At 30.9% G+C, this 23,710-nt stretch overlaps 2 protein-coding genes and 1 long non-coding RNA gene across 5 annotated transcripts; 2 read left to right on the top strand and 1 right to left on the bottom strand.

The window, feature by feature from the left end:
• Nucleotides 1–5,736: 5,736 nt before the first annotated feature.
• On the bottom strand, nt 5,737–18,054 carry LOC113512467 (uncharacterized). The gene is made up of 6 exons (XM_026896364.3): nt 18,028–18,054; nt 11,676–11,714; nt 11,220–11,330; nt 10,524–10,657; nt 10,110–10,212; nt 5,737–6,011 (listed from the first exon to the last, which is right to left on the bottom strand). The coding sequence occupies exons 1-6, from the start codon at nt 18,037–18,039 to the stop codon at nt 5,808–5,810; spliced, it is 603 nt and encodes a 200-aa protein (XP_026752165.2). The 5' UTR covers nt 18,040–18,054; the 3' UTR covers nt 5,737–5,807.
• LOC128201854 (uncharacterized) lies at nt 12,040–17,284 on the top strand. Of its 3 annotated transcripts, none has more exons than XR_008253473.1 (2): nt 12,040–12,186; nt 16,423–17,284. It is a non-coding gene; the product is annotated as an uncharacterized LOC128201854 (long non-coding RNA). The 3 variants fall into 3 exon arrangements; XR_008253471.1 differs by lacking the exon at nt 12,040–12,186 and adding an exon at nt 14,973–15,287; XR_008253472.1 differs by lacking the exon at nt 12,040–12,186 and adding an exon at nt 14,973–15,399.
• Nucleotides 18,055–18,482: 428 nt separating the features above from the next.
• LOC113512380 (mitochondrial import receptor subunit TOM70) lies at nt 18,483–23,170 on the top strand. The gene is made up of 2 exons (XM_026896251.3): nt 18,483–20,160; nt 21,035–23,170. Exons 1-2 carry the CDS (start codon nt 18,668–18,670, stop codon nt 21,186–21,188), a joined length of 1,647 nt encoding a protein of 548 aa, XP_026752052.2. The 5' UTR covers nt 18,483–18,667; the 3' UTR covers nt 21,189–23,170.
• The last annotated feature ends 540 nt before the right edge of the window (nt 23,171–23,710 follow it).

Raw genomic sequence — 23,710 nt, 5'->3', positions numbered from 1 at the left:
ATTAACGTAGTTAAATTTTTTCTTTGTGATAAAATAAACATTTATTAGTTTTTTGACATAATCAGTTATTGGTACAAATATAAAAACACAGTAAGAACAATAATTAGAAAAAAAAATCTTTATCTATGTGTGGAAAGCCAAGAAGCAATTCTTGTCTTTGGTTAGGTATAAATAAACTTTGCATTTTACACGGGATTTTCCCTTGCATCTCACCATTTTACACCTAGTCCCAGTTCCATCGTCATGTTTAGGGAAATACCCAACACCATCACGAGTTATTTCAGCTGCAGGACGAATCTCTCCTGGCCTTCTTGGTATAATTTGCATCGTTGAGCTACTACTGCTACTTGGTCGACCTCTTTTGGTGGTAGAACATTTATCTTGTAGCACCAAACTGTCAGCCAAGCGACGACGAAAGTAAAGTAAGTCCTTGCTTTTTAGGTGTGCCGTTATAAGTCGTTATCTATTTGGTATTCTCGATATGCCTGAAGAACTCCCACATCCGATGCATAAAATATCATACGCAGAGTAAATTTTTTTAATTCTATAAATGTTCTGTAATAGCTCATAAGTTGATCTAATAAATTAACGCCACCCATTGCATGATTATAGCGCTTTAAGACCTCAGGTCGCGCAACCTCAATATATCGCTTCTTTTTTTACACCATCTCTTTACTAAGTCCTTGTCACCTATACCAACAAAATTGGAAGCCAAATGGGTAATCTTATTGTTCAACCACTTTACATCAGTTACATCTCCGTCTCTGCTACATACTTCTTGAAAAAAACCCCTAGGCTTCTTATTTGTTACCTTGTCACTTAAAAACGGTGGTTTAACAAATCTGTTAACACGAGCTGTGCATGCGGCCATAATACCTTTTTGTTTTAGGATTTGTAGTAAATGGTATGATGAAAAATTATTGTCAAAGTAAAGCAGGAACGCCGTCATACAATTCGCTAGGTCCTTCATTGTCATCAAATTCAGGTGGAAAAAACTCCCTTTAGTTTTGGTAAATAACATCTGCGCTAATTCTAGCATTAGCTGCTAGATTCAATTTGCTGGACAAATTGAATCTCCATAATAATTATCTTCGTCATCAGATGATAATAATAAGTCAGAAAGATCTCCTTCATCTAATACTTGTAACGCCTCCAATGAGGACATATTGGTGTTTTTGCATCCGAAAATATAAGTAAACAATATCATAATTCATTTTATATATTTATCTTACAAACATGATTAGAAAAACGTTAAAAATATAAACAAAACATATTTTTGTAAAAAACCGTGAACAATGAGAAAAACTCAGTTAAATCCTGATGGGAACAATTGAGCACAAATATAAAAATCGAGATTACCAATATAAGGTAACAAAAAAATACACAAATATTACGTTACATATGACCCCAATAATATTAGATATCCGTTTATATTTTTTCCAGATGATTTCATGCACTAATTTATTTTTTTTTAAATAAAATATAAAGCTCACCTGTACAGTTCAAATCACGCCCGGACACTAGTCGCAAATTGTCGAAAAACGCTAGAATATCCTAAAAAATGGCGTAAGTAGTATTAAATTAAGTAGTTTATTAGTGAACAAACGAATACAACCCCTTTTCAATCGGAAAGCTTGAAAGTTTAGTATTTATTTTTTAAATTATATCTTATGTCTACAATTGTGCACGCCAGTTCTGAAAGGGTTAATGTCATTATGTTATGTACTACTATATGTATGTATTTACTATTGTAGGTACAATGTGTTTAGCAATAAAACCTGCTTAGAAACGACGTGTTCTGTGCAACCGCAATCGACAAAGGTAGACACTATCCTACTGTGGGACTCATATAAAGTGATGATTTCAACTGCATAATGAGATACGAATATGACGGAGGCAGGTGCACGAGGGTGCGCCCGTGCCCGGTGCTAAGCGATGTGTCGCGCACGCACTGATTGCGCACCTCTCGTGCGATGCGCGTCCTGAATATTTATACAATTATTTATCCTCAGCTAGTACACGGTTACTTTATGAGTTTGAGAATCAACATTATTGTTATATGATGAAGATCTAGGGTTAGTCAGGTCAAGTTAGGTTAAGGTCATTCATTGAGGAATATAATTGTAGCTGGACTGCCCTACTTAAACTGCCAGAAAATGTTATTATTCTTATTAAATCACTAACTGTATTCTCCGATTGTGCTTGAGTGAATCGTTATAGTACTATATATTAAGTTATAAGCTATCTATTTCACAAAATTTATTTAAATCTGTTCAGCAGTTTTGTGGGATAGAGTAACAAACATACATACTAACAAACTTTCGCGTTTATAATAGTCCATAATAAAATTAGTAAGATTAATTATTGTTTGTATAAATTAAATTTTTCAATAGGGTTAAAATCTTTATTCATCTTTCGTAAATACATATTTTGGTGAAAAATCCACTATGGCAATTACAGCAGCTAGTTACCAGTGTGATGGAGGTGCTTGTCCTTTACTTACTAATTCTTAGATAAATATGTACCCAGATATAGTACCTACCTACCTGCATACCGTTTGAACATAGTCTGAGGCTCTATATTGTTTCAGATTAGGTTAGATTAGGATAGTCATCAATGTCCTTATATGAAACAAGTACAGTGGTATTAAAACAACGAACTTAACATTATACTCGCGTTGGACTCGGATAATAGATACAGTACCATGCCCACTATGCTCAGTTTCGCAACATGCTGTAGAGCAATCACTGAGAGGTCACGGCGCTAGCTGGATAAGAGTAATTACCTTTTATCTAGAATGTGATTTTCGCAGCGAAAAATAAGACTGTTGTGTAATATTGAAGATTATAGATTAAAATGCTATTTTATAATTAGTTAAGACGTAACCTATATCTGACTATGTATCCTATAAACTTCTTGATGAGAAATTAATTAGGTAAATACAAGTACGCGGCTAAATCTATAGAAATAACCATTTTTTCACCTATTTAATTTTTTTATTTTGAATTTTCGTTGTACTTATAATTTGTAATGCGAATAATTCTGAGGTCGATCATCTTAGTAAATTGATGTTTTGAATGTACCTACGTGTATGTGGTGTTGCAAGATCGGACGCCGCGACGGTCATTTCGCCGCGAGAGGAAAGGATTGTCTATCAAGTGATTACAGAGAAACATATTCTATTACACATTGCAGAAACCTAAACTCGATAGTTTGCTTTCGTAAAGCAGTCTAGATTCATTACAGGAAATATCTACCTAAAAGTCTACAGTTGTGCAGTGATTACCTATTAGGTATAAGAAATGGTTGTGTTCCAGTTAGCTTCGGTAGTTATTAATGCTTACGAAAAAGATAATATCTAAACTTTTTTAATAGAACGACATTTACTCTTATTTTATTGCTCTATTTCTAGCAGTATACTGGTTGGGTTGGATAAACATTGAATAATGCAACTCTTAAAAAATAAAAATAGTATCAAGGATTTTTTGCACTTCAGTTTATGAAAGTAGTTAGTATACTACTAATACTGATCATTTATGTTATTACGTAACTCAAAAATTGCATAAAATAAAAAGTATATTTTGCTCCGCAAAAACAGTGATTTTAATCGTAACAAAACATATAGGTATATGAATAACATGATACCTATGGTAGACACATTGTTTTATTTATGTGGATAGGTTTTTTTAGTGGGTGATAATGAAATTGTCACCCGCCTGCGCTATCGGTATACGCTGGCGGGGCACCAATGAGGGATGACAAGTGACGATGAAAGCAGGTCAGTTAGCCTATCATGATTAATTAACAACGATGATTTCCAGGGGGAATCACGTGGAGGTTGACCTGATAGGGTGTATTGCTAGTAATGGGGCAGTTAGTTCCCATTACTAACAATTCCTTTTCCTCCCTGTGTGGATAGGTTATATCTCTTAGATAGGGGGGGGAGATTGTTAGTAATGCGGTCGACCTCCACGTGGTCCCCCCTGAAAACCATCGTGCTGTATTCCAGGTGTATTTGAAACGATGAGGTAACCGACTTGCTCTTTCATTTTCATTTATCATCCCTCACTGGTGGCCCGCCAGCGTATATCGTTAGCACAGGCGGGGTTACCATTCCATTATCATCCATTAAACCTCTTAGATAAAAATTCACTAACGATAACGCAAAATCGTAATAAATACCTAACCTACGTTCCTAGGGGGGAGAAGGGGTTGTTAATAATGGGGATTAGTAGGCCCATTGCTAGTAATACACCCGGTCAGGTCGACCTCCTCGCAGTTCCCCTGGAAACTATCGTGTTCTATTCAAAGTGTATTCATCACGATAGGTTGACTGACCTGCCTTTTCATCCTCACCTATCATTTCTCACTGGTGTCCTGCCAACGTATACCGATAATACGGGCGGAGTTACCATTACATTATTATCCATAAAAATAAAACCTATGTTCCTAAATACATGTTCACTTAAATAAAAGAGAACATAAAATTTTGTTCAGATTAAAAGAACGCACGAAGAAGTCTATTTCCATATAACTTAATAAAAAGTTTTTTAAATGATTACAAAAACATTCTAAATTAGTAATATATCCAAACATTCTAATCGATTCTTTTTTTCAGTTGTTTATTTGTATTACTGTTGGACATCAGCAGTCTTATGCTCGCGTCACTTATTCGTTTGTTTACATTTTTATTAAATGATATTGAAATTGAAACAGATAAAACGTGGTTTTAAGGGAATTGTAGTAAAACATGGTAGATGGTTATCATACATAACTGTGTATAGGTTGTAATGAATACTAAAGTAAGTATATTCTGTTCATGTCTCCACCAATTTACTTGTCATCACTTGGCAGCTTGTTTGTTTGACACATTTAGTAGATTCCTTAATAATATATAAAAATAGATTATAAAAATTATAAATAGTTGCGCCGTTTACCTGTATATCATAAATTTGCTCTATTCAAATTATAATTGCTCGAATAATAAGCCATATATAATGCATAGCCATCCATTATGATTGCACATAGGTAGGTAATTCTCATGCAACAAAATGAGACCTTTGTTCAAAATGATCCACTACTGATGTATATTCGCACGAACTGCAGATGTTTACTTAAGAAACGTTCTACTGACAGGTTTTATGTTTTAGTAGAATAAATATAGTAATTATTGTGAGTGGTGAACGGAAGGCCGCTGGCGTCATCAATTCATCTTTTGGAACATTAAGTATGTGAGTAAGTACATATAACAGTTTGTAGATCCTACGCAATTAGCTAGATGCGTTAATATCATATTAGTAAGGAATATCCAGAGGTTTCATGGTTTCCTATTATTTTATTAGTTCATAATTGATTTACTAAAAAAAAAATATTTTTATTCAAGAAACATACAGTCGCATAAGGTACAATTTACAATTTTTACAATTTATATTCAACGAGGAAATATCTGCATTACCATAATTACTGTTATTTTATTAGTTCAGAATTGATTTACTATTTTTATAACACTTCTTATATTTACATAGAAAACACCCAGACTAATACAATGCAGATATACTAAAAGATATGTTTCTATTTTGGGAAGAAATAATCTGCGCCCATCGGAAGGCGAGCCAATGATAATTTTGTATGAGCTATTGGTTTACGCTGGATAGATACCATTATATAATTTTTCAATTATTCTTTTAAATTTTACCCCAGGAAATTATCGGGAGAAGAAAATAATATAGTTTTAGGTATACGAATATTAATTGATTTATTATATTTCTTTTATATCTACATTAATTATGAACTACAAAATATTAAATTTATTTCTTCTTTTTCTTCTCCGCGCGGCTCCCACCCATGTCCTCAAGTTGTTGCTTCAGTTCTAGGAGCTGGTTATCAGGTACATATCTAATTTCTTCATGTTCTATGGTATGCTCGTGTACATTGAGAGTGCATCCTTCTGGAAGAGTGGCGCGAGCTACTCGCAACAGTGTTCCTAGAGCCCACGCGGGAACATCAATAACCTAAAAAAAATATTGTTCATTGCATTGGAAACATATGTAATAAATATAATGTAATATACCAGAGGGAGACTTTGTACAAAAGTCGTTTGCTTGGGCACCGTTGTCCCATTCGTGTTTCTACTGTGAAGCAGTTGTGTTTGCATGACTGTGTTTCGGTTTGAAAGGTGGGATGGCAGTGAATTTACAGAGTACAGAGGAATAACACCTAAGTCCTCAGGAATGGCAACGCATGGGGGGTATCATGGGCGAAACAGTATACTCTATTATGTCTATGGTACTGCTCATGTCTATAGGCGACGGTTACCACTTTCTATCAGGTGGGCTGTCAGCTTGCTTGCCATTCTCAGTTGTATAAAAAATATAATAATAAAGTTTTCTCACGAGGGTCGTCAGATGATGATTTTTATTTTTACTCATATGTCAAAGTAGAATTTTTTTCTCCAAACATGAATATGAGACATATTCACAATTTTTTTGCCATATACTAATAAGTTTCTTTAGGCAATAATGCTGCAAGGTTTACTATCGGAGTACGAATCCATGATCATGGCACGTGAGCACTCGGGAATTGTAATATCAGTTGGTTTAGTGAAGACTAAATTATTACAAGATAAGCGTTGGACAACTCGCGGTAAATCGAATGAGTGCTAGTTTTCTTGGAAGAAGAGCACTTCAGCTTCGAGTACATCCGGAACGAGTGACGCGGAAGGAGACAAAGACGAGTTAAGAAATACAAAGCAGATTTCTTATCGTATGAAGGTGTAGACAGAAAAGGTATCTAAAAAAAGATTGTCGCAGTGAAGAGTTTTTTTGGAAAACGTTGTAAAATAAGTTGTAAACACAATATTTTTAAAACCTGTCGATCAAAACGAAATATATTATATGTTAAAAAACTTTAAAAATAAATGCAGTTATGGTATTGATAAAATCCCTCCTATTTTAATTAAGAAATGTATTGAGACCTTAGTTTTATCAGGTACTTAACTAATAATTAAATCGTTGTCAGAAGGCACCTTTTCAGATGCCCTTAAAGTATCAATTATAAAACCTATACATAAAAAGGGGGACACGACAGATCCAAACAACTACCGTCCACTAACACTACTCCCTCATCATCAGCTATATTTGAACGAGTAATAGCGAAGAGGCTCTACTCTTTTTATGAAAAATACAAAATATTTGATTTGCCATCAAATATTTTCAAAATGGCTTTCGTAAAAACAGGTCAAAACGCTAGCAATATATAAATACACATGTAAAATACTAGAAACTATAAATAACAGAAAATATGCCATTGGATTATTACTAGATCTAAGCAAAGCATATGACAGGGTACAATATGACATACTACTGAATAAATGATATAATACATGAATAAGAGGAATAACTCATAAATGGGGTAAAATCTTATTTTTCCAAACGAGAACAATATGTAGAAATAGAAAACACAAATATCGCATCCAGGAAAATCGAATACATTCGATCTAAAAAAATCCAAACAAAAAATTCAATACCTTAGGGAAGCGTGTTAGGATGCATACTATTTTAATATACATAAACGACTTGCCTAAAATATTGAACGAACATTAAATTTTTTTTGCTGATAACATCTCCATTTTATTCTCATGCATCAATATCTATGAACTAAAAATCAAACTAGACAACATCTTAAAAATTATAAAAGACTGGTTAAATATCCGCAATTTGTTGTTAAATCTAAATAAAACTATAATTTTACACTTTAAACTATACCAAAAGAAATCACTTGACATCCAACACTAATATAATAATATAGACATCAAAATAGAAGACTTGGCTACACTTTTAGGCATTGAAATTGATTCTGGTCTTGTTTGGAAACAACACATAAAGACTACAAAATTATCTTCCTTCTTATATATCCTAAAATAATTTAAAAAAGTAAGCGATATAAAATTTGCTTTTACAGCGTATGCCTATTTCTATGCGTATGCCTATTCCTGCCTCACATACGATATTATTCTGTAGGGAAGTGGTACTAGTATAATGGACTTATTTACTCTTAAAAAAATGCTGCCGTATAATAATAAATATAAATCTAACAACCTCATATACACCATATTTAAAAAAATATAAAATGCTTACCATTATATCTATATATATTATATACTAGAATGCTGCAAATTTGTAACAAAAAAATATACACCTTTATTCACCTATAAAAATAAAATTAAGTATCCATACAATACAACACTACAGTTAGTTAAATCTGGTGCCCAATTAATGACAATTCAAATATATAACAAAATACCTAATGGGATAAAAAACTTTGAAAGTCATAAAAAATTTAGAATCGAGTTATAAAAGTATCTAATAAATAAAACAAATTACACATTAAGTGAATTTTTTGAATATAAATAGCTAATATGTATTATTACATTTAATTCATAATATAATATTATAAATAAAAATAAATAATACTATGTGATTTTAATTGTCATCAAAAGTGGATGGTTCTCTCTGAAAATTGTGGTGCCCTACGCGGTATCACATGTCTTATGTGCTTACTTATATCTAATTTGTACCACGTGGCATACAAATAAATATAAATAAATAAATAATAAAATTCTATCCATATTACTCGCTAATTATGTAGCTTTCTGTAGGTGGAAGAATTTTTAAAATAGGCTAAGTATATTTTTGGGTTTATACATAAGGAACAAAAAAGCAAATTTGTTCTCATTATAATATTAATGTAGACAAAAAAGCAAAAACATACTCTATTAATCAAGTAACAAAAGTAAAATGGGTTTTATTTCTTTTATACCGCGTAGTTTTGGACTAGGTAAAAAAAATAAAAATAAACTTTCATCAGAAATTTACCAAATATTCAGTGATGTTATCACTAAACTAAATCCAGAAAAATAGGATATTATAATATATAAAAGTATATAAAACAGGATATCTTTAAAATAATATAGATTTTTACTAGAAATCAATAAAAATTTCAATCAATTAAACTTAGACTGCTATTTAGAGAACACGATATATAAGATTATGTTCCACAAATCAACTTCAATGGTTCAATAGTTTAATTTTGAATTCAAAATTAAACTATTGAATCGATTTTAATAAAATGTCTATTGGTTACCAATCTAATAAGAAAAGCCCTTGCACATAAAAAAAGAATTTTCAAAATCGGTTTATAACTAATGCAGTTATGAGGTAACAAACATAAAAAAAAAAAAACAATCGAATTAAGAACCTCTCTTTTTAAAGTCAGTTGAAAACAAAAACTTTTAAGTTATGAAATTTTTTATAATTATAAATATGAAAGTAAGTTCGTCTAATATCTTTTAGCATCTTAATGGCTAAACCAATCACAATGAAGTTTGATATAAACAAACGGAGATGGACGGAGGCTATTTTTTATCTCAGTCAATGAACATATTCTGGTTGCAAGTAAAATTGTTGAATCTGCTATTGCTCTAAATACCAATTTATTTATCTTTCTACCCGTATCAAGCCGGGGCGAGTTGCTAGTAAATAATATTATAAAAGTTTTAGTCAGAATTTTAGTTCGAAATAAGTAAATATAATGTATTTTTCCGATTTTACTATATTTGTTTAACGAAATAACATATCACTGAACAGGTTGTAGTATTTTGTCATAAGACTTTTTTTAGCAAGAATAATATAAAATAAAAATGTAATAGATTAAATTATTGGACATCTATGATTTTTTTATGTTAGGCTAATAAGCATTATCATGTACCATAATCCCTTATCTATTGATAATGCCAACAAGATGTCTTGCCATTGGGTATGTAAGGTATGCAGACTACAAAAAAATCAAGTCCATAGCATAAATATAGCATAAATTTTCGAATATAGTTTCGTTTAATTGGTTTTGGTTGTAGTTTTAGCCAGTTTGTTGCAGAAACTAAATGGAAACTCTAGATATCTGACAGAAACTGAAAGTTCGGCCTTTTTATAACATAAATAAATACTCTTATGACTTGTATGAAGAACACAGTAATTGCATTTTTTAAGTTTAATTATAATAAAGTATAAGAATAATTAATAGGTACTTGCATTGCTTAAATAAATATGTATTACCTGAACATTACGCTCATATATGTTGAGATGATATTCAGTGTCAATTGCAGTTCCACCAGGCTTGAATTTTTGCACTTTCAACTGCTGTGCTGGTGTAGCCCAGCTAAATGCAGAAAAACACTTAAAATATTTGATTATAAATATTTTTATGTGATTTTTATTTGTAAATTTGTAAATATTTTAAGAATTGAAAAATCAAAGATGTATATTGTTGTGATTTGGGAAATGAAAGTCTTCATAATTTGGCTCAGCTTAGATTATCATTACATTTATGCAAACTGCATATATGAGTAATTTAGTGGAAAATTATATCATATTTAACTTTGGGCCTTTCCAATGTTTAATTATAATGAAGAGAATCCTGTTTGAGTCAAATTTCATTCAAATGTATTTAGCCAATTACATTAGACATACCACTCATCAACTTGAATGCCCATCACCTCGGCATATTTATGAATTTGACTTTGAGTTGCTTCTAGTAATGCAAAGTCATAGCCTTTCAACTGTAGGTTTAAACAGTCATATACAGGTTCATCTGGTTCCATACTCTGAAAAAACAATAATAAACTTAATATAAGCAATATTATAAAATAGCATAATTTATTTACTAATTTATATATTATTTGTATAATGAATAACAATCCATTTACATAACTGTATTTTCATGTCAATCTAGTTGTATTTCAATTTTATTTATAAAAACATCAAACCTCTTGATCAAAAAACTTATTTTAGCTATTGAACTGTTTTGTCTATTTCTTTTGTGTGAAATTCTATCTGAATGAAAGGAACAAAACAATGTAATAGTTAAAATAGGTTTGTAAGTTTTTAGTTTTTATGAATAAGGAGAAATAGATTTTAACAATAAAATTAGAAAGATCAAAACAAATTTCATCATGCAGATTATTTTCTAGTACTGAATTTAAAAGCAAAATAAATAAAATTATATTAGAAGACATGATACAAAACTTAGTTGTTACAGTCAAATCCCAAATTAGATAATTTAGTTATCAGTAATATAATATAGTAATGGAAAAAAATGTACAGGACTATGTATCAAATTCTTAGATCATAAGTAACATTGATGTAATATTTTATTCTTACACTTACAATAAGATAATCTGGTTCATAGAGATCACTTTTCAATCGCATTTGTTGATGTTGCATATATGATGTACTTCTAAAAATTTGCTTTGATGTTAAGTTCCAATTATTTTTTAACTGAAATTTAAAGAAATAAGGTTTTTATCTGTTAGTATATGTATATAAATATATTCTGATCTCACGGACGGACAAAGTCACAGATAAAGCTAGTCATTATATATATGTGACCATTAAATAATAACAAATTTTAATAGCATTTCTTTAACATTAGAAATCTATGGAAAAGCCACTAAGGTATAATATATTGTGATATATAGGGTGTTATATATCTATAAGTAATAGCTACAATTTTCTATCAGATTGGCAAGTATTAATTATTACTGTAGAGAATAAGTATACAATATTGAAAACAATAAGTTTACCTATTGAGTAACTAAAGAAATTCAAATAAAATACACTTACAAATCTTACAAGGCTTGAACCAATCATGTTTTCATTAATCTGAATGAAACAAGAATTTAAGTATAAATTAATATTTTTTATATATGTATAACAATTGTTAATGGATAAAAAACATTTTATATATGCGTTAAAATTAAAACATAGACATTATAAAATAAATATTGACTATTAGGTTATTTTTTAGATTCTACACAAATATATATTGTAATGAGTTAGTTAAAAGTTATAATAATAAATTACAGACAGAAGACCAATTTTTACAATTAGATATGCAAAATTAGTAAATATGATATTATAATGAAGATTTGAAAATTTGAAAAAAATTGTAATAGCAAGAACATTCGCTGAGTGATAGTTGATTTTTTTTTTAGTACGTTTGTTCCGTTTGGAACAGGCTAAGGTCGGAGACCATGCTGCCTAGTCTTCAAAAAGATAAATTGTCTGGAATTTTATTTTTCTAATGTCGCTTCAATTATTGTCATAATCTTCAATATTTCATTTGTCAAATCCGGTAAGTACATTTTCATAAATATCTTTTCTTGAGTTTTCTTAAACCAGTGGATTTATCAAATTAAAAATAAATAATTATAAAAAATCATTGTCTTGCAATTCAATAAAAGTATTCTTATAGCTCCTTGAATGTTGTAGTAATATAAGTGAAAATAGCTTTGAAACAAGAAGGAAATCTTAAGAGAAGCGGGATTGAGTGCGGGATATTTTCGGGTTTTTTGAAGATAATCCTAAGTTCGTCAAACATAATGTGTCTTTGAATGACAAATTCAGAGCAATCAAAAAAAAGGTGATGTAGAGATTGGGCTGTATTTGAGTTACACCATGTGCATGATGGGGAAGCGATCATGCCCATTCGGTGCAGGTGTTCGTTGAAATGTCCGTGGCCGATTCGTAATCTACAAATATTGGTGTAAAATTTTCTGTTTGTGTCCTTTCCTTTGCAGAACCACGGTTTTCCAATACGCCAATTAATTTTGCGGTACCATTTGCCTTTAGTCTGTAATATTTGAGTCCAATGCTCCTCCCATTTAGTTGTAACGATTTTATGTATTCCAATACTACAATCTGAGTAACAAAGGGGTAAATCTTGAACACGAGCAGCACTTGAATTAATAATTTTAGCCAAAGTGTCTACTTGTTCATTCCCAAACACTCCAATATGTGAAGGGGTCCAGATGAAGATAATATCTTTTCCATATATAGTACAGAGATGATAATATTTATTACGAATTTCTTGAATTAAGTAGTTTGATGATGAAATGAATGTGTTATTTTTTAATGCCATAAGAACACTCATACTATCTGTAATTATAATCCATTTCGAATATAGTACCTGTTTTTCTATGTATTCTAATGCTAAAAATATAGCTTTTGCTTCTGCTGTGTAAATACTAGCCAAAGTTGAAATTTTATAACCGTGACCAAATCTATTTGACAAATCGTAAAAAGCCACTGAAGTGCTAAGTGCATTTTTGGAACCATCTGTATATATCTGCCTGTAGTCAATAAATTCTGATAAAGTCTCATACATATCGTGCTTTTCTTTTATGTCTTTACGTATAACAATTTTGATCTTACAGAACTTACTCTCATAAAGGCCATTATAACAAGGAAGTATCTTACTACTATAGATGTTATATTCATCTCGTAAATTCAAATCATTGACAATAGTTTTATTCAAAAACATAGAAATGGGGCAATTTAATAATTTGAGTATGAGTGGGTTATTGGAAACTGAAAAAACTTTGAAGAGAAATTTGAGTTTTAGGTATTCGAAACGAAGAAGGATAGGAGGCAAATTACATTCTACTTGCATTGAGATAATTGGAGAAGTATACATAGCACCTAAAATAAGTCTTAAATTCATATTTTGAATTTTTTCGAGTTTTTCTACTAATTTATGTTCTGAGGCATAACAAAAGAAAGCGTAATCAAAATTACTTCTAACAAGAGATTTGTAAAGTAAAAGGATAATTTTAGGATCAGCTCCCCAGTTACGACCAATTACAGATCTTATTATATTAGTGGCTCTTAAAGCACGATCTACTAAGCAATCAACGTATAGATCCCATTTTAAATTTTGATGAAAAATTACCCCCAGAAATTTAACGCTACAGTCTGTTGGAAGAGTTTGATTATTATGTATAATATTCATTAATGGAACATATTTATGAACTTGATGAAAAACAACTACTTTACTTTTGGTTAAACTAATATCGAGGGAAAGAAGAGAAAAATATTTCTCAAGTCTTTTTAATGACTCATTTAACACTAATTGCATATCAATAATATTCTTTCCTTTTATATAAATTAATAAATCATCGGCAAATTGCAAGTTGTTCACACTGTTTCCTAAAATTGAATTAAGTTTATAGATATATAAAATATATAGTAGCGGGCTTAGAATACCACCTTGACATACTCCTTTAGAGCTTAACCTAGGTCCTATTAATTTACTATTTACTTTAACATACACTTCTCTATTACTAAGAAAATTATAAATCCATTCGATAAGTTTCATTGGAAGAAATGAGGATAAAATCGAAGATAGAACTGTTAAATTTACATTGTTAAAAGCTCCTACGACATCTAAAAAAACAGATAGAACATATTCATCGTTATTCAAAGCAGTACTAAGGTCGACATAGAAGTTCGCTAAACTTTCGCGCGCTGAATATCCACGGCGAAAACCAAATTGATTCGATGGTAATATACTATTACTTTCAATAAAGAACTCTAAACGCTGTTTAATTAATTGTTCGAATAATTTGCCTGCACAGGACGTCAATGTTATAGGTCTATAGGAGTCGAAATTTGTAGGATCTTTACCGGGTTTAATTACTGGAATCAAACAATCCATTTTCCATTCTGGTGGGATAATACAGTCCTTCCATAAATCGTTAAAAATTTGTAAGAGTTTAGTAAGGTTTATTTTATTCAGCAATCGAAACATATTGTATGTTAAGCGATCAAGGCCACTAGCTGTATCTTTTCTAGATTTTACTGCACTGGATATTTCATCAATTGAGAATGGGTCAGTGAGAAATTTTGGGCATGAATTAACAGAATTAAACTGTTTGTCATCAAAAGATGAGTGTACAAAATCAGGAGTATATTTGCGTAAAAAATCATTGACCCATGATATATCTTTAAAATGATTTTGACGATGTTTTGAATTTAGTTTTCTCATATTTTGCCAAACAGTGGAAATCGGTGTTAATCTATTAAATTTGGAACAAAATTCCTGCCACCCCTGTTGTCTTACTTGCTTAATTACTAACTTTTTAACAGCTTGAACTCTTTTAAAATTTATGTAATTATCGAGAGTTGGATTTTGTTTAAACCTAAGGTAAGCCGCTTTACTATCATTGACAGCTGTCGCACACCTGTTATTCCACCAAGGTACTGCAATATGTTTGTGCCTCTTTGAAGTATTTGCACCGCTATTTGATAAGTTCCTACGTGGAACGGAACGTTCCACAGCTGTCAAAATAATTTTACAGAACCTATTGTAATTGTTTAAGGGTTCATTGATATCATACTCGAAATCCAAAAGTAATCGATTAACAGTTTCAGAATAAAGATCCCAATTAACGAGACGTAGGTTTATACGATTTAACAAAAGTTTATTAACTTCATCTATAGGAGCATGTTGTTCACCTGACGGAGTTGATGAAGAGTTCTTTGTGTTTATTTTAGTAAAAGTCGGCAGGTGATAACTTCCTAACGGATCATCATGAACCGACCCCTCGCATTTTAATGATATGGATGGGGATACCATAGTTAAATCAAGGCCATTGGGTCTCCAAATATGAGAGCCAACAGTAGTAACTTGCTTATCATTTAATAGTACCAAATTACATTCATCTAAACAATCAAGAATGTCTTTACCTCTTGTATTAGTGGAGGTACAACCCCACATAGTATGATGTGCATTTAAATCTCCAGATATGAAAGTGGGTTTAGGAAGAGACTCCAAAAAGAACTTAAATTTGGCTTTAGTAAAACTAGGTGTACTATTGGTAGGACAGTAAATACTGGCAACTGAATACCAAGAATTATTAACTTCAATACTAATAGCTATAGTTTGCAAAGAATTGTCGAAAAAAGAGTGAAGTTTTTTATATCTAATACTATTATGTATAATAATCGCTACTCCATTGTGGTTATTACCACAATCATTTCGTTCTATACAATAATCTTTAATTTTTAATTTGTAATGTGGTTTTAGCCAAGTTTCTGAGATGAGAGCAATGTGAATATGATGTTCATTTAAAAATTGTGTAAAAATATGTCGATTGCTCAGTAGGCTCTGAGCGTTCCACTGTATGATAGTTAATTGGTCTCGATTGAATTTTGTGAAATAGGTCTATTACCAAAAGTATCATATAACACATTCAAAACACTTTTAGTGTTAATAGATGTGTTCTTTGTGTTATGTAGTGAAATAAGTTTGATTATGCTTTCTATTAAAAGTGATAAACTCTTGTTATCAGAATTTAGAATTGAAATTAGGTCTACATTTTTTTTAGGTTTGTTACCCAGTTTAGGAAATATTTCAGTGCTAAGTATATCTCCAAAAGAAGCAGGTCTGAATTTAGATCTATTTTCAGCAATTTTCTTTTGTTTAACAGGGCATTGCGGTGATACACTTGTGTGATTTCCATTGCAGTGTACACAAATAGCGTTTTCCATTCCAGTTGTACAAGTTTTATAATTATGCTCACCTTTGCAGATGCTGCAACGCTCAGAATTCTTACAGAATTTAGCTAAATGTCCATACCTCAAGCACCGGTAGCATTGTTTAACTGGTGGTATATATGGAGTGACATTGTGGCGCCAACCTCCAATATCCAGATATTCAGGTAATACAGATGCAGCAAAAGTAATTGTCACGGTTAGAGTTGGCTGTAACACATATCCATGAGTCAAGGTATTTTTTCTTAAAATTCTTTTAATAGCAATAATTTTCTTAGAACTCGATATCATAGTATATATTTTTTTATTAGATATATTTGTAGGTACATTTCTAATAACGCCTGTAACTTCTGTTGAAGAAGCAGGAATACTGGCCTTAAAATGGTAGTCATTTAAAAAAGTTTTATTATTTAAAAAAGCATTGGCTAAGTCTGGCTTTTGAAAGTATACTCCGATTTTGAATTTATTTATAGATCTAAGATAAGTTACCCCTTTATTAAATCGTTTTAAACAGGAGGAGAGTGAGAGCAAGTCTCTGGATCCAATGGTTTTCTGACTATCTGAGGATTCTACAAAGACAACAAATTCTGTCCCAGGGGATTCCTCGGGATATCTTCTAATATAATCTGTGACGTAGTAAGGTTTATACTTATCGGCCTTATCAATTTCAGATTCTGAGTCAGTAGAAGTATCTTCCGAATATATATCCTTGTCATTACAAGGTTCATGGTCTACATCACCTGAATCGTCATCTTTTTTTTTCCATTTTCTACAACTGCGCTTCCCCATGAATGCTTATTATATTACTGTCGCTGAATTTAGTGAAAATATAATATTTTATTCAATAATAAGAATTGATAGAGATAGTTTTAATAAATTAATAAAAAAAATTTAAAAAACCCGCTTGTTCTTATTCGAGTTTCCCGCCTTTTTCTCGTGATAGTTGATATGTCAATGTCAATGTGTTTCTCATATCTGTCTAGAAAATATTCATTATCTTTGGTAGGTATCGTAGATTAAAGATAATGTTTTGATTAAAACCTAAGTATTTAGGTTTAGGAGGAAAGGGATTATTAGTAATAGAGACTAAGAATCCCATTGCTACCGTTTTCACCAGTAAAAAGTATTAAAGGTACATAGATAGTATCTACTTTCTTTGGTCTAACCATAGTCATCTAAATACAGAAGATAGATAACGTCAAGCATTTTTAGTCTTGCGGTTAGCCTAAGAACAAGAATTACATAGAAGGAATAATAAAAACTGTAAATGTTATGGTTGCCTTCTTCTTCTTATGCAAATATAATTAATAAAAAAGGCAGAAATATACACCATCAGTTACTATTTTTCTAAATTCATAGCAGACTAGTGTATAGAATATGTTTGAAAGAAAAAAAAAATATTATATGTCAATTATTTGTCAATGACAAATTTTACATTGTTGGATTATATATTCGACACAGTTTATGTAAAAATTATACAAGCAGGTTTTATCTGAATTTGGTAGGATAATAGGGCTGTATATCATTTTCTATATATATATATATATATATATATATATAGTGGTAGTAAACCAATAATATTAAGAAATTGATATCTCAAGGCAATATTGTATAAAGTAATAAATATATTTAAGAATGTTACCCTTTGTTTCATAAAAATCTTCGAAACATGCGATTTGACATAAAATTCATATATTTCTTTTATCACATGGTTCGCGTTTCTTTTTTGAACATCAGGATGGCTAATATAACGAGTAAAGAAGTTTTTTTGTGTAGATTGGCGAGATATTCATGACTAAGTTGTTTTACATGGCTTGTATGAAGTGCAGTCTCTTATCCCTTGGTTATATACTCTTTGCTCACTATCAACTACCACAAACTACTACTGTAATACAGTGATAAGTACCTATTAACCTTCTATTGGAATTAATTCTTTTATTACAGATAAATTTCAAATTCCTTTTGAATAAATAAATATCGTGTGAACGTTTGCGAAAAGTTTATGCGCACCCATTACGATGTTTGTTTATGATAATTTATACTGGCATTATAGTCAATTATTACGATAATGCAACACCGAAAAAAAAAACTAAATTGTCAAAAATTTGTCTATTGCAGATTTCAGCGCGGTGCGAGTCATAATCTTGAAGGTTCAAAGAAATGGCAGAAAAGGTTCAGAAAGTGTAAAATTTTGAGTTTATGAATAATATAATTCGGTTGTTTGTTGTAGTAAATGGTGGATTGTTTTACGACTCAGTACTTTACACCTTTATCTCAACGATATGGCGTCTACGGGGAGTACACCTTTTCCTAAATGGCAATTGGCCATTCTTCTAGGTGCCCCTTTAGCCATTGGTTTAGGTTACCTATATCTAAGAAATAGGTTAGAAGATTCTGAAAATAAGAAAGTCACTGATTTAAAAACTAAGACGACTATATCTTTGGATAACGAGGAAAACAATACAAAAGCCTCTGAAAGCGCTATCGACCGTGCTATGAAGCTGAAGGGTGCCGGAAACCGAGCTTTTCATGCAGGCGAATACGACAAGGCTATAGCTTTGTATAATGAAGCTATTGAGGCTTGCCCTCCCGATCGTCCAGTCGATCTTGCCACTTTTTATCAGAATCGTTCTGCATGTTATGAGAAACGTGAAATGTGGGAGCAAGTAAAAGAAGATTGTACTTTTGCGCTTAAGCTCAATGAAAAATATGTGAAGGCATTTCTGCGAAGGTCTCGCGCGGCTGAAAAAAGTGGAGACCTTGTTCTGGCTTTAGAAGATGTTACCTCTGCTTGTATTCTGGAAAGATTCCAAGTTCAGAGCTCTCTAGTTAATGCTGATCGGATTTTAAAAGCGTTAGGTAGACAGCATGCTCGAGAGGCACTTGCTAAAAGACGCCCTGTTATGCCATCCAAGCATTTTATTAAGACCTATTTCTCTGCATTTTCTGAGGATCCCATTTCCAAAATACAACTTGATGATAATGTTACAGGCGGTTTTGCTAAAGCAAAAACTGCTCTCAACACTCAGGATTATGATGCTATTGTGGACGCTTGTACAGAAGAATTGTCGGGTAATGGAAAGTACAAAAATGAGGCATTGTTATTGCGTGCAACATTCTACTTGCTTTTGGGAAGACATGATGAGGCCCAAATGGATCTTGGGAAAGTCATTGATAGTGATGCTTCAACTAAAGTGAAAGTAAATGCATTAATCAAACGTGCATCTTTATATACTCAGTTGGAGAACACTGATCACTGTTTGGAAGACTTTGCACGAGCAGCACAACTAGATCCAAATAATTCAGATATTTACCATCATCGGGGTCAAGTTTACTTGTTATTAGAAAGAATGGATGAAGCAACAGCAGAGTTTGCTAAAGCTGTTGAACTCAACCCTGATTTTTCCATTGCTTATATACAAAAATGTTATGCTGATTATAGACATGCACAAATAAATAAAAATGTTGGAGCTATAGCTCAAGTAAGAGCTGACTTTGAACGTGCCCTAGAAAGATTTCCACGTTGTGCTGAAGCATACATTTTGTTTGCACAAGTTCTTTCAGATCAGCAGGAATGGGGACGTGCTGAGGCACTATTTGATTCTGCCCTATCAGTTGACCCCAACAATGCCACACTATATGTTCACAAAGGACTTGTACAACTACAAAAGAGTACAGACTTTGATAAGGCTGTAAAACTGATTAACAAAGCTATTGAAATGGATGACAAATGTGACTTTGCTTATGAAACACTTGGCACCATAGAAGTACAGAGGTGAGAATACATTTATAACATTCATTTAATTATTTTAATACTCTTATAAGAAAAAAAAAACATTCTGCAATTTGGATTGACAAACAAGCTCCTTGTTTTTCAATAGATGAAAAGGAATAGTCACCCTGCTTGCATATTGGTTTATATTAGTGGGGTATCAGTGAGAAATAATAAATGAGAATGAAGTGAAGTTAATGGGTCCATGTTGATGAATTGAATAGGAATTAATCACAATCACAAGAAGACTGGAAGTCAACCTAGCAGGGTATATTGCTAATGATGAGGTAGTTTTTATTACTAACAATATTTGTAGTAGAATCATGAATGGGATAAAGACACCCATGTTGAAAAATAAAATTATCTACACATTTAAAATGCAGATTCATTAACTCTTTGTGAATCATTAAAGACATGAAACTAATGGCAAGGAGCCAACTAAAATTTAGGACATGTAGAATCAGTACTATTCTTATTTGTATTGTTGTAACTAATTCTTTTAGATTTACCAATATTATATGTCATTTCGATTGTTTATCATGTGACACTTGTTAACCTTATCTAATTTTATCTACAATCTACTATCACTGCTTATATAATATTCAGTATCAAAATTATTTTAGATGGTGCAAACTAACAACTAAAGATATTGCATAATTATGTCCAAATTTATTACAATAACACTTTTTTATGCTGTTTAACTATATGTAAAATTAAGCATGTTATATAAAATTTTTATAGTTTTTTTTGTCTCCAATCTGGAGATAAATTGAATTTTATAATGATAATATTTAACATTTATATAGAAAAATACACAAAAAAGTATTCTTATTCTATAATAAAATCATATTTAAATTTTTATTTTTTATTTTTTCAGAGGAAATCTCAGACGATCCTTAGAATTGTTTGAGAAAGCTATTGCATTAGCTAAAACAGAATTGGAAATGACACACTTATTTTCGCTTAAAGATGCAGCTGCAGCACAGTTAAAGGTATCAGAGCGCTGGGGACTAGATTGGACTGTAAGCTAGGTTTCCCTCTATAAATTTGTGACCAAACAATGAGAATACTATTTATTTTTCCAAAATTCATCTAGCATGTTTAATACTGTTTTATTTAAATAACATTGTTTCTATTACATGTTTATAATATTATTGTCCATGTTAAATGAATTGGTTTTCCTATGTGAAATGTATATTTTATGCACTATTTGTAATTTTGTTTTTTGACCTGTCTAGAAGTTAAATATTCTTCTCATTGATTGGATATGATAGGCTTGCCGCCGCCAACTTCTACATTGCTTTCACACCTTAATATATAAAAAGGACATATATTCACTAGGCTTTTATTTGTCAATTTTAATTGACGAATTATTCTCTACACTATGTTCATTCTCTCTACACTCTACTATGCTCTATACACATTTATGTCCAAGCTGACTATTCAGATCATTAACAGACATTGAAATTTAATATTAACAAACTTTTATACAGTATATGAACCCATTGTTCATCATTAAAACCAATATCAATTTGTGTATGGGATACAGTTAGTAGCTAGTTATACTCATTTACTAGTACTAGACAAAATGTACTTATTAATATTTAAACATTTAACACAAAATATTTGTCATTATTTTCCATTTGTTCTATAATTCATATGCAGTGATTCCAATGTTCCACTAAACTATTTTGATTATATATTTATATTATTTCTTTCTATTAAGCTATGCAATAAAATATGTAAAAAAAATATACCCAGTCAAATTAGTGTTGAACATTGGAGTTTGTTTAATTTTCTTGTAACATGTAATTTAATTACTTATTGTTGAAAAGAATCATGCAAAAACTATTATCCCTTCTAGTAGTAGGTTAAAATAATTAGCAATAATTTGAAATCACTTATTTTTGTTATTTGGAGTTTCATAATGTACACATTGGTATGAAGTATTTTATTATAGTCCTAAAGAGGTTGTCAACTTATAATAATTGCTTCAAGTATAATGTACCTACATACTTCATATTGAAGTTTTGAGACATTGAATTGTTTTCTTGGCTTATAAAACTATATTTTTGCATTTATATCAAAGAAAATCATTAATATAATTAAATTGTTGTGTATATTGGAATAGCCTATACTGGTTTATAAAATTTATACTTCTGTGTATTCAATATTATTGTTGAATAAGTTATTTCATGTGTAATGAGAGGAAAACTTTTTAATGTATGAACATCTTCCATTATTACATACTTGTATGTTTATTTTTTTATGTTATGTCCTTTGCTTTGCATTTATATTATTAATTGTAAAGTAACACTGCCTTTATTTATGTCTATACAATATATTTAAGATAATGTGACATAACATATTATCTGTATGTACCTTGCCTATGTTACAGTTTAAAATAGTCTTAGTACTATTATCAAGTCATCTATGCCATATACTAAATAGCGATTTCACTGTAAAATTATTAATTCAGAATTAATACTAACTGTACAATCATTATGTAGGTATATAAAAATAACAGATGAGAATAGTTCAAAATTGTTTTAGTTAACTATTATTTATTAGACCTTTAATGTTTTCAAAATAAAATTAGTGAATTGCAATTCTGGTTCTTTATTGTGATATTGATTTTATTTTTGGGTCCAAAATATTTAATGCATGACTTTGTATCGAACAAATTTTTTGTCTTAACAAATTAAGAATCAATTTAATTAAGAAGGTATTCACTCTAGGCGGCGGCACGTGCGGTTGCGTAAGGTGCATTCAAAACATTTCTAGACTTATTTATTTATGTGGTTTTAAATGTACCTATTTTATCGTGTTGTAAATCTTGATTACATAATATACCATGCCATGAAATCTTGTTTTGAATGCATCAGTAAAGATATTAAATAGATTGTGAACTTAGAAGATAGCTCCCAAAGACGGTTCTACAAGAGTTGTTACCTCACCGATAGTGAATAGTTATCAATTTACGAATACTACGAAATACATTATTCAGAGTAAACCATCTTTTTGTTCCCTGTCTATATTTTCACATCGGATAAGATTAAGTAGAGAAGTCAGTACGAATTGAAATCGTGCATGTTATATAGAACACAATCGATGGAGAAGATCATAATTATATTTATTTAAATATGCATCATACCCGTACATAAGCAAGATTTGGCGTATGTGGAGTAAGAAGCACATTATAATTAAAATTTTCTGTATAATATCTCTAGTAATGCAAAATATATTTAGTAATGATGCTCCTTCTGCAGAAGACTAAATCCCTTTAAAATTCTAAATGAACAATAGTTACTATTATGAATTGTCTTTTACCACGTAAACGGCGCTGTTTGTCATAGAAAATTCCATTTAATCCTTAGATAAATTACTGGTTCAACTAAAACTGTTATGATATTATTGACTATTAGCAATTGTTGGCGAAGTCGTAGGGAATCACTCCTTTGAGTGCCAAATGTAGGCCTAATGAAACTTGCACAAAATTTATGATATACTAAAGAGTAGGTATAGTAAACGTCTACGCTAGCGTTTACGTCCA

Source organism: Galleria mellonella, unplaced genomic scaffold (assembly GCF_026898425.1).
Source record: "Galleria mellonella isolate WM207_F2 unplaced genomic scaffold, CSIRO_AGI_GalMel_v1 utg64, whole genome shotgun sequence".
Classification (NCBI taxonomy): Eukaryota; Metazoa; Arthropoda; class Insecta; order Lepidoptera; family Pyralidae; genus Galleria; species Galleria mellonella.
This window is presented reverse-complemented; position numbering and strand designations above follow the sequence as displayed.